This window comes from Talpa europaea (genome assembly GCF_964194135.1).
Source record: "Talpa europaea genome assembly, chromosome: 10".
Taxonomy (NCBI): Eukaryota; Metazoa; Chordata; class Mammalia; order Eulipotyphla; family Talpidae; genus Talpa; species Talpa europaea.
The window spans coordinates 44213940-44236366 of record NC_140077.1 but is presented as its reverse complement, the minus strand read 5'-3'; the positions used below and the strand labels follow the sequence as shown (position 1 = coordinate 44236366).

The following is a 22427-nucleotide window of genomic DNA, read 5'->3' as shown; positions in this document are numbered from 1 at the left end:
CTCAGAACATGTCTAGTCCTCAGTCTTGACCATAACCACTGGGCTGTGACCAGTAAGCCCGCTTCCTGTCTCCAACCTGAAAATCGCTCTGAGTTGCACTCCACACCTCCAGTCTTCCCTGCAGGAAAACAAACATGAATTGTTCAGTGTCCCTAAAGATCAGGGGTTCCAGAGATGACCCAACTGCTAGGAGGACCTGCTGGCTAGGTAGAAGAAAGTGAGCGGGCTGGCCTGCCCTGACCTGAAAACACACACTTCAAAGGTCAAGTTCTGAGATCTGCTGCTATCCAAACCGTCCCGGGATATGTGGCCCTGAGCAATGACTGCACACAGAAAGGGCGCGGTGTGCTGTGTGCCTCGCCCCTGCTGTGGCTGCTCTCCATCCCGTTTACATTCTGAAGGGCAGAGGCTCCAGGGCAGCGAGGTGCACTCTGGGGCTGCTTCCCAGGGGGACCCAAAGGATGCTGGCCGCCTCCTTTTCCTCCCCCACCCCCAGTCCCTGGAGATTTCCTACGACATGCTGCTTCCCACTTTTCTCTCCAACAACCACCTCACCGTGGTTCTCCCACGAGTGATTCCAGAGGAACTGGAAGAGCGGGGGCTCTCTGGGGGCAAAAATGAACCGGCGGGGGCTAAGGATTCACTTCGGCTCCTGCTTGCCCAGCCTCACTGCTCTCCCTTCTTTGCAGGGTCAGCCGGGCACTCGAGGTTTCCCTGGATTTCCGGTAAGTGGGGAAGGAAGGCCGAGGCTACTTGGTGACCTGAGCCAGGCTGAGTTAAACTTCAAGTGAATTAAGCTTCAAGCCTAGAAGCTGCTGTTGCCCTCCGAGCCCAGGTCACTACGGACCCTCTCCCACAGCCTTTCAAAGGGAGCAACTGCCGAGAGAGGTCGGCACCTGGTTTATAATGCAAGAGAGGGCAGGGAAATAAAGGCAGCAGGTCACGAACAGGCAGGTGAAGTCACTGCTGGTAAGCCGAGCAGGACACGGAGCCTGGAACAGAGTTGGTGCCTCGCAGGGAAGCGACTGTGCCCTAGCTGTGAGAGGAGCTTCTAGGGGAGGCAGCGAGGTGGCATCTGGGTGTCCCTTGACCCTCGCCTAAGGGGCTGAGACAGGCTGGAAGAGGAAGGGCAGCATAGCAACTTGCTCCCCTTTTCCTCCGGCCTTGGTGCTGGCCGGCCCTGGCTGTCTACAGAAACACTGCCCACTCTCCTCTAGGGGGGAGGGAGAGGTCCTTGGTCAAAATGGTGACCACCACCCATCAGGGTCTTCCCCAGCCTGGGACCCTCTTCACAAGGACCTTTGGTGGAAGGTTCTGTTATTCTCACTCCCATTTTAGGATGGGAAACTGTGGCTTAGGCTTCACCATGGTCACATGCCCAGGAAGTAGTCCAGTGGGAACGCTGAACCTTAACTTGCTGAGTCTGACCCACTGGCCCAGGCTGTCTCTTTGGCACAGACCTGTAGTGCTCAGTCCTCACAGCTGCCTCTTTTTGCTTTCAGGGCCCCATTGGTCTGGACGGCAAATTGGTGAGTGGACCCCTTTGAGCTGTGGGATCTCCCCTTCCCTGTTCAGGTTCACCAACCTGGTGTCTTAGGCCTTCTCTAAGGCCCTGATTCCTTCCCCTAGGTAGAGTGAGTGTTACTGACACAGAAAGTCATTGCCCCCCAGAAGGGGAGGAGGAGCCATTTGAATGTGTTGCTCCTGACCCCGGGGCTCCCCAGGCATGAGTCCACAGTTTCCAACCTGGCCTCTCAGTGCCTAGAGCCAGAGCCACCCCTCGAATTTGGAGATTCTGGGGCACTCCTAGAAGGGGACCGGGAGCAAGGCAGGGAGCAGCTAGGGGAAGAAGAGGGAGCGCTCAACCTGATTTTCTAAGAGCAACCTGGGCACTCGCTCCCATACTTGACCTCACTCCCCAACACCCCTGTACCTCCACACCCCCATTCTCCGTATGGCCTCCTATCCAGGCTGAGACCTCACACCTGCCCAAGTCCACATGGAGACTACTCCCAGTCAGTAGCTGCCTTCTTTGTTCACTTTAATCCTTTTGACTGGCTCCAGACTCAGAGGAAAGGAGACCCTGTCCCCATGCCTAGGAAGGAGTGAGCTGGAAGAGAGCAAACCCCTCCAGTGCCCGCAGAGGTCGCCCCAAAAGTGAAGACATTTGTGCCAAGCCCAGCCCCACCGGCTCTCAGATGAGGTGATCCCCACCTTTCATCTGCAGCCAGAGCTCAGCACACAAGGGGCCATGGAGGTCATTTCCCTCGTCTCACAGGAACCAGTGTCCCTCAAGACTGCCCTGGGAGTAGGGATGGGGCAGAGATTGAGGTTCAGAAAGACACCCTCATGTCTCTGTTCTCCAAGGGCTGGGAGCTGCTAAATAAGCCCAAAGAGCAGCGGGAGGGTCAAGGGCCAGGTGGACGAGCTGTGAGCAGGCGAGCGTGCAAGCAAGGAAAGTGCAAAATGAGCAATCAGTGGTGGAGGGTGGTGCAGATGTGGTGGGGGGCTTCTGGGGCACAGACAATGTACCTGGCACTCATGCTTTTCTCCTTCCAGGGCCACCCTGGACCCAAAGGGGAGATGGTAAGACCCCAGCTTTCCTCCTTCCCATGAGAGGGGCTGACAGGGACAGTGAGAGTGGCTGCCCTAAAATCACTCCCAGCTGTGTACAACACCCCGCCTGGGTCTTCACATCAATGTGGGGTGGGGGGGTTGCCCACCAGAAAAGTAAAAAAGGGGGGTCCAGAGAGAGTCCAGGTTTGGCCAGTGTCACATGGAGCCAGAGGCTTGCTCAGTGCTCCCAACTGCCACCGCCTGTGCCTTCCAACAAGCCTGTGTGCAGCACTCACCCCAGGGCATAGGGGCCCACCCAGAATTTTCTCTAGGAAAGAACCTTTTCTCCTTAGCCTGATCCCCTGTGGGCAGCTGGGAAAGCAGGCCATTGCCCCATCACTTTCTACAGACCCTTTGAAGGATCCTGCTCTCTTCAGTCTCCTCCAGGTCACCCCTTCCAGAAGGAAAAGGCCTCCTCCTGTCAGGATCCTGCCAGTCCAGGGGAGAGACCAGTTCCCAGCAAGACCAATGGTCATGAAGAGCAGATGGGGTGGCCCTGGGGTGGGATGACTTCCTGCCTCCAAGGTGGTCTCACTACATTGTGAGGGGCCACCTCCTGTTCCTGTTCTGTGGGGTTGGCAGAAGGGCCCTGTATTTGTAGTGTCCAGTAAGAGCAACATATGAGACTCCTTGTCCAGCTGGGGTCTGTCCCATGCCTTGCTCCAAGTCCTGGGGTGAGGACACTCTCCACAAGTGGGTCATCATTGCCAGGGCTGGGAAGCCAGAATAGTCTCCATGAAGGGAGGTGGGTAACCTTGAGGATGGAAAGGGACACAAGGAGTGTCCATGGGGACCTGACTTTAGCCCAGCTCTCCCAAACTGGCCATGAGACCCTCAACAACTCAGCTTCCTCTGGCCTCAGAATCCATTAAGGTTTACTGAGGTCTTCTATGTGGTGGGCACCAGGCTAAGCACTCTACACACATTATCTCATTTAATCCTCAGTGTAGCCTGCACTCCAGGTCCTGTTAGCATCCCCTTTGACAGCTATGGAAAGTGACACTCAGAGAGCTAAAGTAATTTAACTGAAGTCACACAGCTAGGGAGTATCTAGAATAGGATCCAAACCTACTTCTTGAATTCCTTCCCTCCACATGTATTCCTTTCTTCCTCTTTATTTCCCTCTCACTTTCTTTATCACTTTGCCTCCTTTAATGCATGCGTATTGAGTGTCTACAGTGTGCTAGGCAATGTGTCAGGTGCTGAGGATATAGACCGGACACGGTCTTTGCCATCCTGTAGTTCACATTCTAATGAGTGTTTATATAATCACCCATCATTAACACATTGCCTTGGCAACATGTGTTTCAAAAGGCAATACCGGATACCCTGAAAAACCTCAGTTGTTATTAACAGCCTCTCCCAGGCTGAGGGGCAGAGACAGCTTTCCTGAAAGAAACTTGAACTGGGACCTGAAGGATGAGGATTTAACTAAAAGAAAATGGAACAAGAAGGAGCATTCTGGACATTAGGAACAACACGTGCAAAGGCCTTGAAGCAGGAAAGCTCTTGAAATGTCTAAAGAACTAGAAGAAGGGCAGTGAGGCACTGGAGGACACTGGCAGAAAAGTTGGCTTGTGAATCAGATCCCCCAGGCCTGCTTTCCTCCCTCTCGTGGCCACCTCTACAGCAAATGCATTTCTTGCTCTCCTGACCCTGTTCCTAAGTATGCTGTACATATGTATGAAGTATAGGAATTGTGGCAGGAGGAAACTTCCATGCTGCTGTTGTCATAGAGGCATGAGGGGTCTGGATGCCAGGGTGCTGATGGCAACCCAGAAATAATAATGATGGTCACCAACTAGGTCCTGTTCTGTAACTCTCATAATGGCTTATTATCCTCTCTCTACAAAAGGGGAAGTCAAGGCATGAGTTTGGGGGTCATAGCTAAGTTGACGGCAGGGCAAGTGTGGGGTGGTGGTGATCCCATCTCCCATGAGCCCCATCAGTGTGACAAATCCCCTGTCTGCTTCATAGTCATCCATCAAAATCTGACAGGCCACAGAGCCATTAGACTCCTGTTTGGCTTGGCACAGGAACCCAGAGCTATTAATTCAACACGCTGTCTTGTCTAATTATCTTGGCCTGCTTATCATCTGTCTGTCTCCCACCCACTTCCCTCCCCAGATGGTTTCCCCTCTGCCGGGCGTCCCACATGGGGGCTAAGGTTTACCTTCATATGCTTAACCTGTGTCTTCAACTGTCAAAAAAGGGTCACCACTGCCCCACCTACCTCACTGTAGCTCTAAGAACCTGATTGAAGGTGTGGACAGGATAGGGAAAGGGAGTCCCATGAGTGCTGTAAAGGAGAGGCTGGATTCTGAATCCATATCTTGTCCCACCACTCACAGTGACAGGATAACTCCTAAGGACAGGAGGCGTCCACTCACACCAAGCACTCAGAACAGAACCCAGTGCACAGGAAGCAGCCAAGCACCCAGCCCCATCTTAAAGGGACAGCTGAGCTCCAGCTAGAGCCAATTAACATTTAGTATTAATAGACATTGAAATTTTTTTTAAATAATTACTTAACCTTTATTTATTTATTTATTTAAAGATTTGTTTATTTATTTATTTATTTAAAGATTTATTTATTTATTTATACAAGCACTGGGTACAGCCAGAAGCACGGGAGGGTGAGAGAATTCACCAGAGCTAGAGCGGGGAACAGAACAGGCAGACTGACGAAATACACTGCTGAGGGGAGCAGCAGGCAGCAGGAGAGGTCTGCGCGCCATGTAGGACCCTCTCCAGCGGCCGGGGATCGAACCTGCGCTGCAGAGGCTGCGGGCATCTTCACAGCCCAGCGCTCAATCACTGCGCCACCAGGGGAGGCCCTGGACGTTGAAATTTTTAAGAGAAACTTGAAATCTAGATTTTTATTGCATTTCTTGCTCTTACATGTTGGCAAGTAATTGTAATAAAATTATGTGGCACCCACAAAATGTCTCCACAAAAGTTGTCCCATGGATCTCCGATTGGGACATCTGGATTCAATCCTGTCCGTCTCTGCAGTCCTGTGCCTCTGTGCTCTTTTCTCAGCCCCTCCCTTTCCCCTCAACCTTTCCCTCAGCTCTGCCCATCACACTCCGCTTGTCCTGAGGCAGGGTGACCTGTTGGCCTACACTTCTTGCTCTGTGCATCATATTCTGCTGAACCTGATACAAGGCACTTGTGCAGCCACATGGGCTGGGGCGTCCCATGTATTGTCCCAAAGCCACTTGTCCCCTTCCAGCAACCTCCTGGGAATTTCCCAGTTTGGAGATGGGTCCAGTTGGCAAGTTATAGGCAAGAGAAAGGCTGTTTTCCCACCCAAAGGGATTGCTCCATGGGGATCCTGAGTTTTTTAGGCCCCAGAGAGACTAGTTCAGCAGGTGGGTCCTCACACGCCTTCAGGATGGTGGTTAGAACAGGGGTCCAAAAGCTGGGGCCCTGCCCATATTTCTGTCCAAACTGAGAAACCCTTCCTGCTGAGGCCCTGCCCAATTCAGACAGTGTGGCCGAGTAGGAACAGCTGGACCCTTGTGGTCAGACAAGCCTGGGCTCACATCCAGTGCCATGACTCTCTGAGCTGCAGGACCTTGTCACCATCACCTCATCTGGGGAGTGGAGCATCTTCCTCACAGGCCAGTGTGGGTGTGAGTGCAGCACGTACTGAAAGCCTGCCTCAAAGTGGGTCTCAAGACATGACAAACCTCTCTTTCCCCTCTTTCTTACACACCAGCCATGAGGCCTCCTCAATGCCGGGCTCAGTTCAGCCTCCTGAGAGAGCAGCTGGATGCTGGGTGCTCCTCAGAGAACAAGGGTCCATGCAAGCCCAACTTCCTTCCTCAGTCCTGAGAATGTAACAGGACAACCTGGGAGGCAACCCCAAGATCCAGAACATGGCTTAAGTTCCCAGCCTACTATATCTTCTCTTTCTCCAAAGCCCTAAATGTCTGGACGAAATCCCTCCCATTCCGCCCCATCCCCATCACCTCTCCAACCCAGGAGTCCCTCTTGCTCAGTGGGTTTCATGCTGAGGCAAAAGGAGGATAGAAAATATAACATGCCAGTGTCTGCTGGAGGCTTTTCTCCTACCTCCTCATTCTGGGAGAAGACAAGTGTGTTGGGGGGCGGGGCGCGCCCCACAGGAGCAGAGCAACACCTGACTGTAGATACCTCCTTCCTGGGGATCCCTGGAGGACCGCACCTGTTCTTCATCAGGGCCATGTGCAGAGACAGGGCCTCCCAGTCCCACCGTTGACAGTAAGGAAGTTGAGTCAAGGCCAAGCCACCTTGACTGGTGTAGGCACAGTTAGGCCAGGCTGTAGCTGATGGAGCTCAGCACTCGGGACTGGACATTCTATAAAGCACCTGCAAGCGCTGCTTCTAGCACCATCCCCACCCAGCCCTGAGTCTGCAGTTCTGGCACCTTCTTCTCACAACTGACCTGTGTGTGATTCCTTCCCACAGGGTCTGACGGGTCCCCGAGGACATCCGGTTGGTACCTTATCCTAATGCTCCCCGCCAGAGAGGCTTTGGGCCACTGTGTTCGTACCTTCATTTCTAATGCTCCTCTCCATCTCTTCCTAGGGACCTCAAGGACAAAAAGGAGAAAAGGTAAGCTTGAAGATTTTGTAGGATTTTCATCTTGGGGAAGAGCCTCCCAGCAGATAGAAAAGAGGTCCATGGTGGATATTTTTCAGTTCAGTTTTTATCAACAGAATAGGAGTCCCTGTGGGGCCGTGGTCAGAGAGAGAGAAAAGGGACAAGACTCTGGTCTCTGGGCAATGTTTTCTTCTTGGGTAGGGAGCCTGCTTGTCCCTGGCCCTTCTCAGCCTTTTTCTCTGCTCTTCCAGTCCGCTACCCTCACGATGTTTCCTCACCCACCTCCATGAGCCCCTAGGATTCTGAGGTGTCTATAAACCACTCACCTGGCCCCCTGTGTTTTGACAGAACCTCTGATGGGCTTGTCCCTGGGCAGATGGTACAGGAGCCTGGCACCCCAGCTCAGAGACAATGTCTCTCAGGGTTCCATGGCCTACATCCTACCTCAGTGTCTGCCCCTTACAGGTGTGCCTGGCCAGGACTGTTAGGTGGACCCACCAGAGGGTGAAGACACTCCAGCCAGAAAAGGAGCATAGCTCCTGACTCTGCCACTGTGGCAGGTGGCACACAGCAATGGAGTCCTGTCCGAGGCTACAAGAGGCCACTTCCCTGTAGACTTGGGCTTTCTTCCCTGATGCCAACCAGGAAAGAAGGGGGAAATCCACTCTCCTGCCTCACAGAGCTCAGACAAGGACCAGAGCTGGCTGGTGATCTCCCAGAGTCCCTACAGCACCCCTGAGGGACAGCCCCCCAACAAATGTCTAACAGAGTCCTCTTCTTCCCTCCTTTCCCCAGGGCCAGTGTGGAGACTACCCACACCGGGTAAGTGAGCCCCTAAAACTGAGCAGGACCCTTTGATCCACCCCTGAGGCTCAGCCCCCAGCTCAGCTTCATCTCCTAGGGGCCCCCAGCACTTACTGGCCCCTTTTGCTCAACAGCTAGACCCATGGCTGGGCGTGTGATTGGCACAGCCCCCCACTGTGCCCGGGGGGTGGCGGGGTTAGTATGTACACTGTCTGTGCGCCTCCGAGGGCCTTGCCAGCCCTCCCCTCCATACATGGTCTTCACTGTAAGGCCGTGTGGCTCGTAGGAATCCCTGCCAGTGAGTGTGTAACTGTGTGTGTGTGTGTGTCTGCTGGCCTGCCTGCCTCCTTCAGAGGGACTTTTGGGTTAGTCATTACTTCAGATGACCTTGACGGCGGCAGGTGATTGGAGGCTATTTCAGTTCAAGCATAAAGTCTGTTGTGCCTCTTTGAGGACAGTGGAAGCCCTTCTCCAGTCAGGGTGGGTGGAGGATTTCAGTGTTGGGTGGTCTCCCATGTTCTACCCTCACCCCAGTCTGCACCCAGTTCCTTCCATTTCCTTACCATGCACCCTAGGAAGCAGAACCCAGAAGACAGCTATAGTCCACCAGGGAACCTTTAGATATTTGTGCCACCAGCCGAGGCAGGGAGGGTGCAGGTAGGCACTGCTTCCTCCAGCGAGACCCCCAGTGAGCTGGGACCAGAAAAATGCCCCTTATTCTGTGGATCATCCTTACCTCTCTCAGGCTGGGGCAGTAAGGGCGGTGCAGGGGGTGGGGAGAATCTTGAGGTGTATAGTCCCCTGTCATGGGCCTCATTGTGCCCAGAAACTCACACAGTCCCCACTGTATGCACGCCCACACTGCCACACCCTCAGCTGCCCCAGGCAGGCCCTGGTGGTGGGATTGAGGAAATGGAGACAAACAAGCCAGATTGCGTGGACAGTTCCGGAAGGTCACCGGGAAGACCTCACTAGCAGATACAGTCCCTCTTAAGGCCAGCAGTCCTTCCAGACTCTGACCACTGGGCTTCCAGGCCGGGGAGAGGCCTCAGTGGACCTAAACATGAGTGGGTGGGCTGGGGTTGAGGCCCAGGCTAGGCTGGTCCTGGGCAGAGAAATTAGGCCGGCAACAGCACAGACAGAGCAGACCTGTCAGTGACATGTGCTCCAGGAACGCAGGGGCCCTGGTTTTCCGGCCAGCCTGATCCTGATACAATAATAGAAGGTCAGCTGTGTTTATTTGAAACGATGGGCTCACAGGATTGTTATGTTACCGAAAGAAAGCATCCCCCAGCACAAAAGACAACACAACTGCAGACGCTTTGGCTGTGTGTCATGGTTCTTGAATGAACTCATGGTGGTGGAGCAGAGGGCTTCTACCCCTCAACCCAGAAAGAAGGGGAAGGCAGGGTTAGAAGACCTCAGAAGCTCCTTGGCCACAGAGTGCAGCAAAGCACAGCATATGACTGCAGCAGGGTGAGGAACTAGTCAGGGGGAGTAAGAGGATTTAGGGATCCAGGTGACAGGTAGGGCAAGTGGTCTTTGGCTCTCTGAGGAGTTTGTGGGGTGATAGGCCCACAAGTACCAGGTTGGTTCCAGTCTGCAGCATCCCAGGAGAGGGAGGCTGAGAAGGGATGGGAGTGGCGGGAGGGCCCTGGGTTGGGGTGCAGGGGAGCTGGTGTCTGTGGGCTATGGCACTCAGTCTCCCCCTGTGGCCCTGTCTCCACACCTCCATTCCCCCCTCACCAGGAGTACCTAAGCAGCACTCTCGCAGCTCTGCGCTCCAACCAGATAATTACCCTAAAGGTTTGTAGGTTCCAGAAAGTCTCCTGGCAGCACTCTGCTAAGAGACCCCATAGACACAGAGCCCAACATTGCACATCCCCTGGCTCGGGCAGCAGGAGGGGTGGGGCACGGGGCAGTAGGGATGACCTGGAATGGCCACGGTTAGGCTCCCAAGTCCCCAGCTGGATGCAAACCTGGCCCAGGCAGCCCTTGGTTCTTAATGCTCATCCCAGGGGCCTCTGAGTTAAAATACTTCAAAAATAAAAGGTGGATCATTTGCCAACTTTGTTTTCACATGGGTTCTAACCACTTCCTGAAGGCATGGTTGCTCCTCTTCCAAGGGCAGAGGGACTAAGCAACAAGAATTTCCAGAAATGAAAATCACATTAGATAATGTGATTGCAAGTTGCCTCCCCCCGAGAAAGTGGTTGAACTTGCCGGGAGACATCCCCTTCCAGCTTTTATTTTCCAAGTCTTCCAGCCCCCGGGTGAGACCTCAGTAGCATTTAGCTTGTGCCCACACTGGTCACACCCTCAGCCGGCTCAGCCCCCAGGAGCCCAACTTGGCACTGCCTTTGACCATCCTCCCCAGATTCGCTGACACCAACCTTTCTTTTTCAACCAAAAAAAGAATCCAGGGGTTGCCGCACACCAGCCTGGCTTCAAGTACCAATTTAGCTGGTCCTGTGGCTCCCGAGCCAGAGCCTCTGAGTCTACTACCCTCAGCCCAGCGGCCTCTGTCCACCAACCAGGGCCGGGGGGGGGGGGCTGACAGTGCAATGTTGGGCCATGTGCCAGCATGACCAAGGAGGGCGGCCTAGCCCAGGAGGCCACTCTCCAGTTGGTGTGCGGGAGGTGCTGCTGGTCCACACCCCAGCCCATTTCTCCCTCCCAGGAGTGCTGTGCCATCCAAGGGCAAGCTCAGCCCTGCACCCCACAAGCTGAGAGCGTGCCTCACCCACACCGTCCCCCCCACCCTGATGCCTTCTGCTCACTAATCTCTCTTCTCTCTTCCTCTCCTCCCCTCCCTCTTGGCCACCTGCCTTCCTGGTGACTGCACCTCTGAACACCTGCGATCTTTGGCCTTTACCCTCTGGCCCTCCAACTCATCTTTCTTCTCAGCTGCTGCCTCTCCTCAATTCAGTGCGACTGGCTCCACCCCCAGTCATTAAAAGACGGACCTTCCAGGTAGACACCATCCCTTTGCCCAGACCTTGTGTGGCTTCCCCAAGAGGCTCAGCAAGTCTCTGGACCCTTGTCAGGCCAGCCGGGGCGATAGCCATAGTCAGGATCTCACTCTACTTTGGTTAAATTAAGTTAGACCCAAAAATGGACCCGTGAATGACATAGATGTGGAAATCCATAATGCCCCAGCCCCAGGCCTACTACTATATCATCCCTGCTCAGAACAGCCAGCTAAGCAGCCATCGCTGTGCCAGCCACCCCTTACACGTTTTACAGGCTTGATTTTATTTAAGACTCTCAACAGTTTTGAGTGTTACACATGATCATTCTTATTACATAAATGAGGAAATCAATGTTCAGTGACATGTAGTACGTTGTCCAAGGTCACACAGGCAGTCAACTGCAGACATCCAGGTTCTCCGCCTCTTACTGTGTAATTTGGGGCAAGTTACTTAACCTCTCTGTGCCTTTGTTTTCTCATTGGTTAAGTGAAGATAACAGTTCCTATCCCATAAGGTGGTTGTTGTGTTTACAAAGCACTCAGAATAGTTCCTGGCATGGTTTAAGTGCTATAATTAAAACTGAGGTTCAGACAAGTGAATTTGTGCCCAAGGTCACACAAACAGTGAGAGGCGGGCTCTTCAGACCCCACATCTAGAGCTCCCCAGTTGAGCCTCTATCCTTTATATCTAGAAATGCAGATTTCTTAGCCTCTGATTACTTATTACCTGAATTTGAAGAGCCAGGGAATTTGCAGAGTCAATGGAGCCCACACCGATAGGTGTAAGTAGCTGCTTCCTTCTTCCCGCCTTACTAACCCAAGGAAGTAGGGATTGGATCAGATCACAAAGAACAAGAGACCACAGAGCCAGGGGCCCAGCCATGAGCATTACATCACTGCCTGGCTGGGCAGTGGGTGATGGCCACCTGTGCCCCCAGCCTTCCTCACAGGGGTTACCCCCCAATGCTGCAGAGAAACTGGAAATGGCAGAGCTCCGAGATGCTCTGAAAGCCTGAAGCCACCATCTGGCCTGGCTCAGGAGTCAGGAGCCCAGGGGCCTGCATGTTCAGGCACTTGATTGAACAAGGCTCAAAAATCACTCCAATTAACAGCTAAAAATACAGAGGGACACGTGGTGCGTGTGCTACCCGAGCCTACATATCCCGTTACACCAGCCAAATCCTCGAGAGCTTCCTTGTGCTCATGATTGTCCTGAGCATAGCCATTTGGGGGGCCCACTGGCAGCTCAGAGAAGCACCAGGCCCACTGTCACCACCCTTCCGGGCCAGACCCCATCCAAGAGAGCGAGTGCTTACTCTCAACACCCCCATTCGCCTCAGCCCCCTACAGCTACCTCCTGGCCTTGGTTGCACTGTTATTTGTTGAACCCTCGCTGGGCTCCAGGCACTGTTGGAAGAATTCTCCACGGATTATCTCATGTAATCCCACACCACCGCCCAGCAGCACAGTGCCATCATCATCCCCACCTTACAGATGAAGAAATTGAGAGGGGCCCCGGCATGCATTGGATCTCTTTTCAAGAGCGAGGGGTGTGTGTGCCAGAATTCTCTGTGCTGCGCTGACCTAATTTCCAAAGTAGAGAGACAAGAACAGGGGCCTGTATGGGGTCACTATTTTTATTCTCTCTTCTGGAGAATGAAGTTTTATGCTGTCAGCCATCATGGGACAGAAAAAGACGTACCCGTTACCTATCAATAAGTCAGTATTGATTTTACAGGCTCTGTAAGATGCTTAAATGTTGGGTCTAACATTAATTGAAGAGGAAGCTTTACCTGAGATATGATGTGCTTAGCAGATGGTGTTGGAGGTCATTTCCAAAGTTCGGAATGCTGGACGGTAAGCAGTTTTTGCTGCTTATTTGGAGTGAACAGGAATACAGTCTGGAGTTCTAAGTTTGGATCTTGGCTGCCCCCTGAGTTATCCATGTGGCCTTGGTCAGGGGCTCAACTTCTCTGAACCTCAGTTTTCGCTTCTGTTCAATGGGACTTGTGGCTCGTTTCTGCACCAGCCACTGAACCCCAAAGCTGCTCTTCAGAGGGTGTGGCACAACAAAGTCCTGGGAGCATCTGCCCTGGGCATTCCAGCTAAGGGACAGTCCCAGCAGGTGCTGGTAAATCTTATCGCGCTCTTTCCCAGCTTCTATACTCCTCTTCCCTCTGTGGAGTTTGTGGCCTGCACGTCAGCTCCCTTTCCGTACAGGGAGGCAGGCATGACACAGAGGAGTCTGAGAGCACCCTAAAAAGGGTGAAGGGTGGACTGGCCTGGAGCTCCCACCCCCTTGGTCCCCAGCACACAACCTGGAAACTGTCAAACCTGCTAGGCTGTTCTGCTTTAGTGTGTCTGCAGGAAGGGCCCCTTCTCACAAGAGAGGTCCCTGGAGAGGTCACTTAGAAAATAACATAATGGCAACTGTCTATATCTAAAGTGACTCAGGCTGGCCTCCAGCCCCAAGATCTGGGTCACCTGCACCAGGCTCTCTCCTTCTGAGGGAACATGATGCCGCCCCTCCCTCCCAGGCCCTCTGTGTTCCTGAGCTCAGAGCAGTTGACTGAGAGAGGGAAGGGCAAAAGAATAACAATAGCTACTCCAGACATGCACAAAACACTTTGCAGTTGCAAAACTACCAAGCAAAGGGCGGCACACTCAGCTGTCCTCTGAGGCCAGGCACTGCCCACCTAAGTGACAGAGGCAGGCTGCTGTGGACAGGATGGGGGCTGGGGACCGAAGCAACTGGAGAACTCAGGCCCAGCCTGAATCAGAGCTCCTTGGCCTCAATTATGCCCCCAAATATGGGCCTAGCTCTGCCAGGGCTGTCTTTCTTTATCAGAAGACACCGATCCAAATTGTTGACATAAAATGTCTTGCCCAACAGTTTAGTGACCCAAACAAACTTTGTGGCCTCTGACCCAAGGATCTCATTTGATGCTCTGGACCAGATCATCACAGACAGCAAAAAGCTGCAATAGGAAGTGAGAAACTGTGGTTCCCATTGAACAAGAGAGAGCCTTTGGGACTAGCGCACAGAGGGCGGGCCAGAGGTGGGCCTGGGGCCACCTGGGCTGAACGCTGGTCCTCTGACTGGGCTAGGAGCGGTCGGGCCTGGGTGACTCACTCACGCCTCTGCCTCTGCCACACACAGACACACACACACTGTCGGGACCAGTTGCTCTCTCAGCAAGTCCTTTCTGGAAGCCCCTCCTCTTGGGGACCTAATATCTTGGCCATCTCCTGGCCATCTCCAGTCCCTGCATGTAGTCATCACGGCATCATCACATCACGCCACTGCTGCCTCCCACCAGAGCCCACAGCGGGGCCTTCACTGGGTGCATGGCACTGGGGTGGGAAATGCTCTAGGCCCTGGGGACTTTGTCTAACACTTGTTTCCATGAACTTCAGGGTGAACAGGGCCAGGCCGGCATCCAAGGCCCACCAGGGCCACCAGGCCCCCCTGGACCCAGTGGACCTCTGGGACACCCAGGATTGCCAGGGCCCATAGGGCCCCCTGTAAGTAGCCCCTTCCTCTCTCTACCACTGCCTCCTTCAAGTTTTGTCCCAGGAATTCACTGAAGCATCAGACCTCACATAACCAATGGGAATCTGGGTCCAGCTGAGCAAAAAAAACACTGTGGCAAGGTCACTAGAGGTGGGATGTCCCACACGAGAAGCTGCCTACCACCTCTTTCACCAGTTCCACTCTGGTTTTGAAGACACACTTCCTAGGCCAGGTCCTCAACTCCAGTCACTGCCTACCAGGTTGAAAATTACGACCAGGTTGTCCCACTCCCAGCCTCAGCAGAGAACTTGAAGAGAAAGCCCTCAGGACCACCTTTGATGGCTGTGCCCTGGGCCCTGGGCTTAGGAAAACCCAAGTTGGAGGAAGAGGATTCTGAAGGAGTCAGCAAGGAGATGTCTGACCACGCAGCATGCTGGCAAACATGCCTCTGCTGGTAGTGTGGGCCTCGTGCTCCTGGACCACCCCAATGCCTGGTCAGCTGAAGGGGCCCTGCATCCAGCCTGAGGCCTGGCAGGGGCCACCACTGGGGAGAAGCCCAGAGAGACCAACAGGCACCCATCCAGGCAAGAGCACACAGGTTGCAAATGAAACCCAGTGGCCTCCAACTCACCCATTTTCAAGTCCTGGCCAAGACCTGACTCTCAGCCCAATGTAGTATAAGAAAGGGCAGTAGAATCACTCAGCAGGCCCCTGGACTTTAGAGAATGGCTTCTCCACCAGAGCCAACACTAATGTTGGCCATTATTGGAGAAATAGAGATGAAGAATAAAAGGCTGCTTAATATTATTTTCCATGTAGCTTTAAAAAAAAATTTGTCCTTATGAAAAAAGCACCATATATTTATTGTGAGAAATCTGGAATATAGACAAAGAAAACATTTTAAATTTTCTGTATTCCCATCTCTAGAGTTTACCATTGTTAACATTTTGAATAATCCTTCCATTTTTCTCCTTAGACATATCTGCACATAAACATTTTCCAGGCTGGTGATGTTTTGAATGCTATAACAGTTTGTATCCTGTTAGGTTTTGCTTTCATGTCATAAACCATGCCCTTTCCTTCATCAGGAGTCTCCCGTGATATAGACGTTAGGGCTGCAGGCCTATCTATAAAGTAGTTAATGAGTTCCCGCTGGCAATATAAATCATTGAACAGAAATGTTTGCACACATCTCTAATTCTTCCCCTAGAATAGGTTCCCAGAGGTGCAGTTACTAGGTCTGGGATGCTCCTCCAAATAGCCCTTGATGAACACGCCTTCCTGATCATTTGGCTTCATGGCTGGGCCCTTTGGCTGCCTATCTGCCCATACAGGTATAGGGTCCCCCAGGCTGGGGCACAGGTGGGATGGACCAAGACACCCCACTTGACTTACCTGGGGGAACTCTCCTGCCCAGCTTGACTCCAACAGAGGATTTGAAATATGTCTTTGATTTTACCTCAAGTTCTCAGGGAGGGAGATTAGCCTCACTTCCACACGTTTCTAGATGGGAAAGTGGAAAACCAGAAAGGAAGTGAAAATTAGGGACTTGAACCAAACCATGCAGAGAAAACCCAAAAAGAGCTCAAAATTTACTTCCTTGCTGACTGCCCTCTCCCAAATGCACTGGGCTCCCACTCACTGAACCCCAGCCAGGTGGTTTTCTTTGTTAGGTTGTTTATAAAGGAAAAAACCAGAAAGCATGTTCTCTAAACCAATTGAAACCGACCAGACTTGGGCATCTTGGTTTTCTCTAGCCCTTGTTTGCCATCCAGACCTACGCCCACGACCGCGGAGGAGCCAGCCTTCCCTTGCCCCTCCCTTGGGCTCCCGCAGGCCTGGGCCCCACACCACCTCCCCAAAGCTAACTGCCATGGTCACCTCCCCCCGCGGAAGGAGACAGAGGTCTCTCCCGCAGCTGGCATGGCCAAAGGCAAGACCAAGGCTGTGCTGGGCAAGGTCAGTTTTCCAGGGAGGGGTCCCAGTTGGGAGGTGGGAGGCTGGGGATCTGAACCAAACCACATTGTCAGTTTAACATGATGCCACTGACCTATTTTCCAGTGGGCGAGCACAGCGGCAATGCCCAGGGCGCCCACATGGCTCCAAAGAGAGACGTGAGCCTGTTGTCCCCACGTGCCCTCAGCAGGTTTCAGATACCTTCCCAGAACCCCCTACTTCTGTTCTGTAGCATATCTAGAACTCATTGCAGGTATTGGGGGGACTGACTACCCATTCCCCACAGTAAAAACAATGAACCCGAATCATCTCCACTCATCTTTTGCTTATTTCCACAGGGTTTACCTGGGCCTCCTGGACAAAAGGTGAGGGCCTTTTTGGGTGATGCGCTGAGTTGGGGAGGTGGGGGTAGTTCCCTGCAGGAATGAAAGGAGACAGCAGTGCAGGTTACTGAAAAGAGCCGAGAGATGAACTGCACTTGGCTCACTTCCAAACTCCACCACCCCCCCCTAGGTATTGACAGGGGTCCACAAGGCTTTGCACCTTTGTGTGCTCCAGGCAAGCAAGTTTGATATCTAGCATGGAAGGTGCGGTCCCAGCCTCCAAGGAGCTCATTATCTGGTTGGAAACTCAAGATTGATACTCAGGACTCTGTCACAACATCTCAATAAAATAGTGTCTCATAAGGGCTCAGAGCTGGAATGGCCCTTCTGAATCTCTTGGGAAACCTTACCGCAAGGCCATGGCATCAAACATATTCTCCCTTTGAAGTTGGAGACCCTGGGGTTCTGGAACTGAGAAGATGCAAAGCACTGATCCTGCCCAGGCATTTTATAATGTGGAAACTAAGAGCCCTGGGGCAAATTCTTATCCAGATTTGACAGAAGGTCATGAAACTCAGATCCCCTGGGTCTCTGCCCAGCTGACCCTTCCCGCCAGCCCTCTCTCTCTGCAAGGCAGGAACTTGTTCTGAAAAATGGCATAGTCTCTGTTATTGTTCCAGGGATGGCTGGGTGTAGAGGTCAGGGGAGTTTGGAGTTGCTGGGAGGAGGAGGGATGGTAATGTGAGAGAATGAACAAGCCAAAATTTGACACTGGGAAAGCCCTTCTTATGGTCCTCTCTGTTCTTCCAGGGAGACCCAGGAATCCAGGGCTACCATGGCCGGAAGGTAAGAATGAAAGGGTGGGTTCCCCGGTGGGAACCCAAGTAGGTCTTCACCTCGGTGCAGGACTTGGTTGTACACACGCCCTTTTGCACTAACCCTCACCTAGCAAGAGCTAGGAAATGCTATGAGGCTGTCTGAACAAGGGTTCGTGTCTTTTGGGGAAGGAGACTCAGGGGGCCAGGATCTTGGGCAAGTCAATGGCCCAACTGCACATCAGGCCCAGGAAGGTGTCCTTCACCATCCTGGGTGACCATGTCTGTAGGTCCTCACTGCTCCCAGGGGCCTGAAAATGGGAGCCAGATTCCTGGAGCCCACTCTGAGCAGAGCTCCATGCAGAGGATGGTGGGGCATATGGGGTAGGGTCCTAACTCTGCTCTCTGGAGAAAAATCCCTGCACAACTAACCTGGGTGAGGCAAACCACACCACCTGTTTCCATCACAGAGCACAGTGTGGATATGGGAGGTAGAGAGACCACTTCCAGGTTGGGAGGCATTTGGGAAGTCTCCCAGTAGGGACAGCTCTATCTCGGTCAGTGGGTAGGTGTATCAGTTCCCTATTGGCATGTACAAACCATCCTAAACTTTCAGGCTGAAAACTATGATTTATTTCTCACAATACCATGTACTGGCCAGTGGGAGGCTCAGCTGCCCGTCGCCCACCCCCCCACCCCCAGTACCCTTCCACCTCTCACCCCCAGGACTGGCTCACGCAGCTGAATTAGATAATGGACAAAAAGACAGGAGGGACTAAGATAACCTCATCCACATGTCTGGGGGTTGCCACTGGCAGTGGGCTGCGCTCCTCCACCTGGCCTCTCAGTCTCCAGCCAGCCAGCCAGATTTCCTTATGGCCAGATAGGCCCAGGGCAGTGTTTAACACAGGCAAGGTCCAGTGCACAGTGCTTTTCTAGGGTGTTCGTCTGCACCCCGTTTTCAGATATCCTGGTCTTCTTGCCAAGTGATGTGAAGGGGACACTCAACTTCTACTGCTCCTTCTGATCATCATCATCCCTCCTCCTCTCCTGACCCCATCCTGCCACCCTCCTAGTAGCAGAGCGTTTGTGGCCATTTTTAATCCACCATCATTATCCTGCAACCAGCAACTTTAAAGGAAAATGGCATTTTAGACAGGGAATCAATTTGAGTAGAGGGCAGAAGTGGCCATTACATTAACTGTGATAAAAATAATTTTAATAATAGTCACTGCTGACTGAATGCCTACTGTGTGCCAGGCTACCTATCAGGGTGATCTGCATTTGTTTTCATTGCTTTATGAGACTGAGTCTTTTATTCTACTTAACAAAAGAGAAAACAGACTCGTCCAAAGCCTCACAATTTCTAAGCAGGAATCCAGTGCAGACTTGGTCCTCTTGATATAATCTGCTGCAAGAGGCCCATCCACCCTCCAGACCCCCCACTGGGGAGTCTCTGGAAGGAAAGGGGAGCTCACTCCGGAGAAGCATATTCCTCCAGGTCTGTAATTGGGCAGCTGCCATCACTGCATTGTTTTATGGGCGCTTGGTGGTGAGATGGTGAGACCTGAGAGATCTTTAATTAGTTCTGCATAAACTGAGAAGTTCATGTTGTGTCAGGAAGTGGAAATTATAGCCCCGTGGTTGCCTCCATCCACTCATGCAGCCTCACAAAATTTACTGCCTTCTGCTCCAGAGCAGGGTCGGTTTCCCCATTAGGAGCCAGACCAGTTCACTCAAGCTTGAAGGGGCTTCAGGCTGGCAGCGGTTCCCCTCAAGCCTGGTCAGTGCATGGTGGGCGGCTGTATCCTCCTACCAGCTGAAAGTCGGGTTCATCCAGAAAGGAGCTTGGAGGTCTGAGTCCCGAGGATGGCGAGGCCTCAGCTCAGGGCTGGGGCGTCCCGCTGATGGAGGGGCCTGGTCCTATGAAGGTGGGAATCCTGGCTCAGATTGTTGGGGGAATCATTCAACACTGGCTGCAGTGAACCTGCATGCACAAACCAGCATAGTCCTTCTGGCCTGAGGGGCTCAGGGCTGCTAGGGAAGGTTCTAACACGGGAGGTAGAGGGATACACTTCTTTGTGACTAGGGGTAGACCAGGTGCTAATCGGTGAAACTACAGAAGGGGCAGTTGCAGCTAACAAGAGCGAGCTTCCTCAGTCACGGGGGCCTTGGGAGGGAAGAAGCTCCTAGTCACAAGAGTATTCAGGTAGAAATTGGGTAACTGTGGGTCACGGTGTGTTAAGAGAAGCTTCCACAGCAGATGGGAGGCTGCTTCCAGCTCAGGCAGCAGCAGCCTCCTGGACAGAGTGGACTTGGGAGCAGTCCTGGCTTTTGGGAGGCGTCTTGACCTCTGAGCCTTTGTGGGTCTTTCTTTATCCACCTCCAGGGCTTGCCAGCAGCATCACCACTCAGAGCTCAGGAGGAAGCAGGAGGTTCTTCTTCATTACCCACCTGCTTCTCACCCTTTCTTTCTCCTTCAGACAGCCCCCTGTGCCCCACCACAGTAGCCTTTCCTTATGGAATCTGGAGGGGATGCTTGCTCCCCCTCACTGCCTCTCTGGGTTTCTCCACTTCTCCAGCCTGTCACTGAGTCTTTTCAGTAGGTGCTTCTGGAGCCCCCAGTCAACAAAGCCAACCCGCCTGCAGGTGGTCTCTCACTCTGCTGGGACCCTATTCTGCCACAGCCTCCTCGACCAACAGAAGCCAGAGAGCAGGAGCTGGGGAGCTGATAGCCCAAAGCAGAAGGTCCACCCACGAAGGTCTTGGGGTCATTTCTTAAGGTCAAGTGGCTCTTAGGAGGTTACTGGTGCCTGTCCCACTACCCAGACCCACTGGGCAGTGGGCATCCTGACCCAGGACCACCATGCCCAGCAGAACTTTGCTTCCCATCAGAGCTCTGAGATGCAGACCAGTGCCCACAGACAGTCATACTTCAGATTTCTGGCTTAGCTGAAGTGTATTCACTTCCCATCTCACTGGGTCCTTACCATGGCCCTGGACTTACAGTTCAAGTCGCCGCTGTACCAATGAGAAGTTCAGAGAGGTTAACACTTAGCCTAAGGCTGCACAGCTGATGAACGATCATGCTAGAATGGAAACTAGGTCTCCTGCGTCCAAGCCCAATAGCTGCACTGTCTTCTCCCCCAGTGCAGAAGTCAAGGCCGCTCAGGAGGTCTCACCCCAGGCTAAGCTAATTGGGCACAGACTGCCCTCGCCTGCGGTTTCGCTGGGATGTAGCGGGTTATCCCTTAAGCTCTCTTCTTTTGTCCATCTCTCTTCTCTTTCCTCCCTACTCTGCTGCCTGCTTGGAGTTAGGCACTAATGCCAAGGGCTGCTTGATCACGGATGCTGGGGAGATGGGTTGGCCCCATTCTACCATCGGGGGGGAGCAGTGGGAACACCAAGCAGAGATGAGGCCCCCATGTCCAAGGTGTGAGCAGGACCGTGGGGAACGGACTGGCCCTTCGCATGTGCTTTACTGCTCTGTCCGGACCACTTGACATACGTGCATGGAGGCCTTGCCTTCAGCGCAAGAGGAATGTAAATCTCGGCAAAGACATGTCTCTGCCAGTGAGGTCTGCTCATGATTAGTTCCATCCACCACCCCTGTTCCCGCCCCTTGTCAGCTGGGGCCGCCTGGCATCCTCTCAAAGGCCATCCAGGCCAGGGGGGCAGGCTCCTCCACAGCCCCTTGAGATCAAAGCCCAGTGTGGCCAGCAGGCCCTGCTCGGGGCCTGCCCCGCTGCCTAGACACTGCGAGTATTGTTGTGCGTCCATGTGGTACCTATTTGATCCAAATTTATGACGCCCATCTACTTTAAACATGTTGCGAGACACAAAGTGTGTTTAAAACATTACAACCCTGGCTCTCTTTCAAGAGAATTGACGAATATTGTCAGACTGTATGTGGACCCCAAAAGCTGGTGAGAGCTTATCTCTAAGCTCATGGGAGCTGGTCCGCCTGTCTAGGCAGTGGGGGTGCTGCCTGACACACGAGGCTGGATGTTAAGCCTTGGGGCTCTCATGGGGACCACGGTCCCCTCCTACAGGCTGCAGGCTGTGCCTTTCAGACCAGAGGAGGTAGGATGAGCGTCATGCTCCAGCTGCTTACAACTGCAGGCCCGCCTCCCTGGGGGCCTCCCAGAGACAGAGACTCCCAGGGAAGACGATTCGATGGGCCCTACGGTTGGATCCCTGGGGCACAGGGGGAGGGTGTGAGGAGCAGAAATTCACCCACCTGGCCCACCTCAGCCCTCCTTCCCTGGCCGTGCTGGTCCTTCTCATCCTCTCCTCAGTCCTGCTATGGCGTGATGGTTCTGACCTGCCCGTCAAGGAAGGGGTCGTGGGTGGGCACACTGCTGTGGGATGATAGCTTGTATTATCTCATCTGCCTTACGGGGCCTCTTCAGCATGCCAGGCTCTGGAGAGGGCACTTTGCCTGCCTCATCTCGTTGAATCCTTACAACAGCTCTGTGAGGCAGGCTTTATTCTCATCCCCAAATTATGTAGATGGACAAACTGAGGTTCAGAGAGGTGAATCCCCAAAGATTCACAGCTAAGAAATAGTGAAGCCGGGTCCATCTGACCCCAAAGCCTTGCTCTGAGTGACTACCACCCGGGTCCTATGAGTACTGGGCAGCCCCCCTGATTTCCAGGAGCCCTTTCCCTCCCCCATCCTCTAGCAGGAAAGGAGGTGGTGGGATTTGAGCTGTTTTCTTTCTTGTGAGAAAAAGGTTATGGCTGGTTCAGAGTTTTCTCTGCACCTGCCAGGCTCTCTGTGAGTAGCACCTGGAGTGTCTGGGGTCCTGATGCATTTTAGATGAAGATATAAGCAA

General features: G+C 53.2%; 1 protein-coding gene across 1 annotated transcript in view; it reads left to right on the top strand.

Annotated features, from left to right (window-relative positions):
- COL13A1 (collagen type XIII alpha 1 chain) overlaps positions 1–22427 on the top strand; it is a gene marked incomplete at both ends in the record, with an annotated part of 159574 nt that overhangs the window by 91309 nt on the left and 45838 nt on the right. Inside the window, 10 exons of the mRNA XM_084244428.1 lie at positions 690–725; positions 1503–1529; positions 2560–2586; positions 7072–7098; positions 7192–7218; positions 8002–8028; positions 10918–10983; positions 14399–14506; positions 16790–16816; positions 17585–17620. Of these exons, the coding sequence (XP_084100554.1) occupies positions 690–725; positions 1503–1529; positions 2560–2586; positions 7072–7098; positions 7192–7218; positions 8002–8028; positions 10918–10983; positions 14399–14506; positions 16790–16816; positions 17585–17620 (408 nt within the window). The remainder of the gene's footprint in view (positions 1–689; positions 726–1502; positions 1530–2559; positions 2587–7071; positions 7099–7191; positions 7219–8001; positions 8029–10917; positions 10984–14398; positions 14507–16789; positions 16817–17584; positions 17621–22427) is intronic.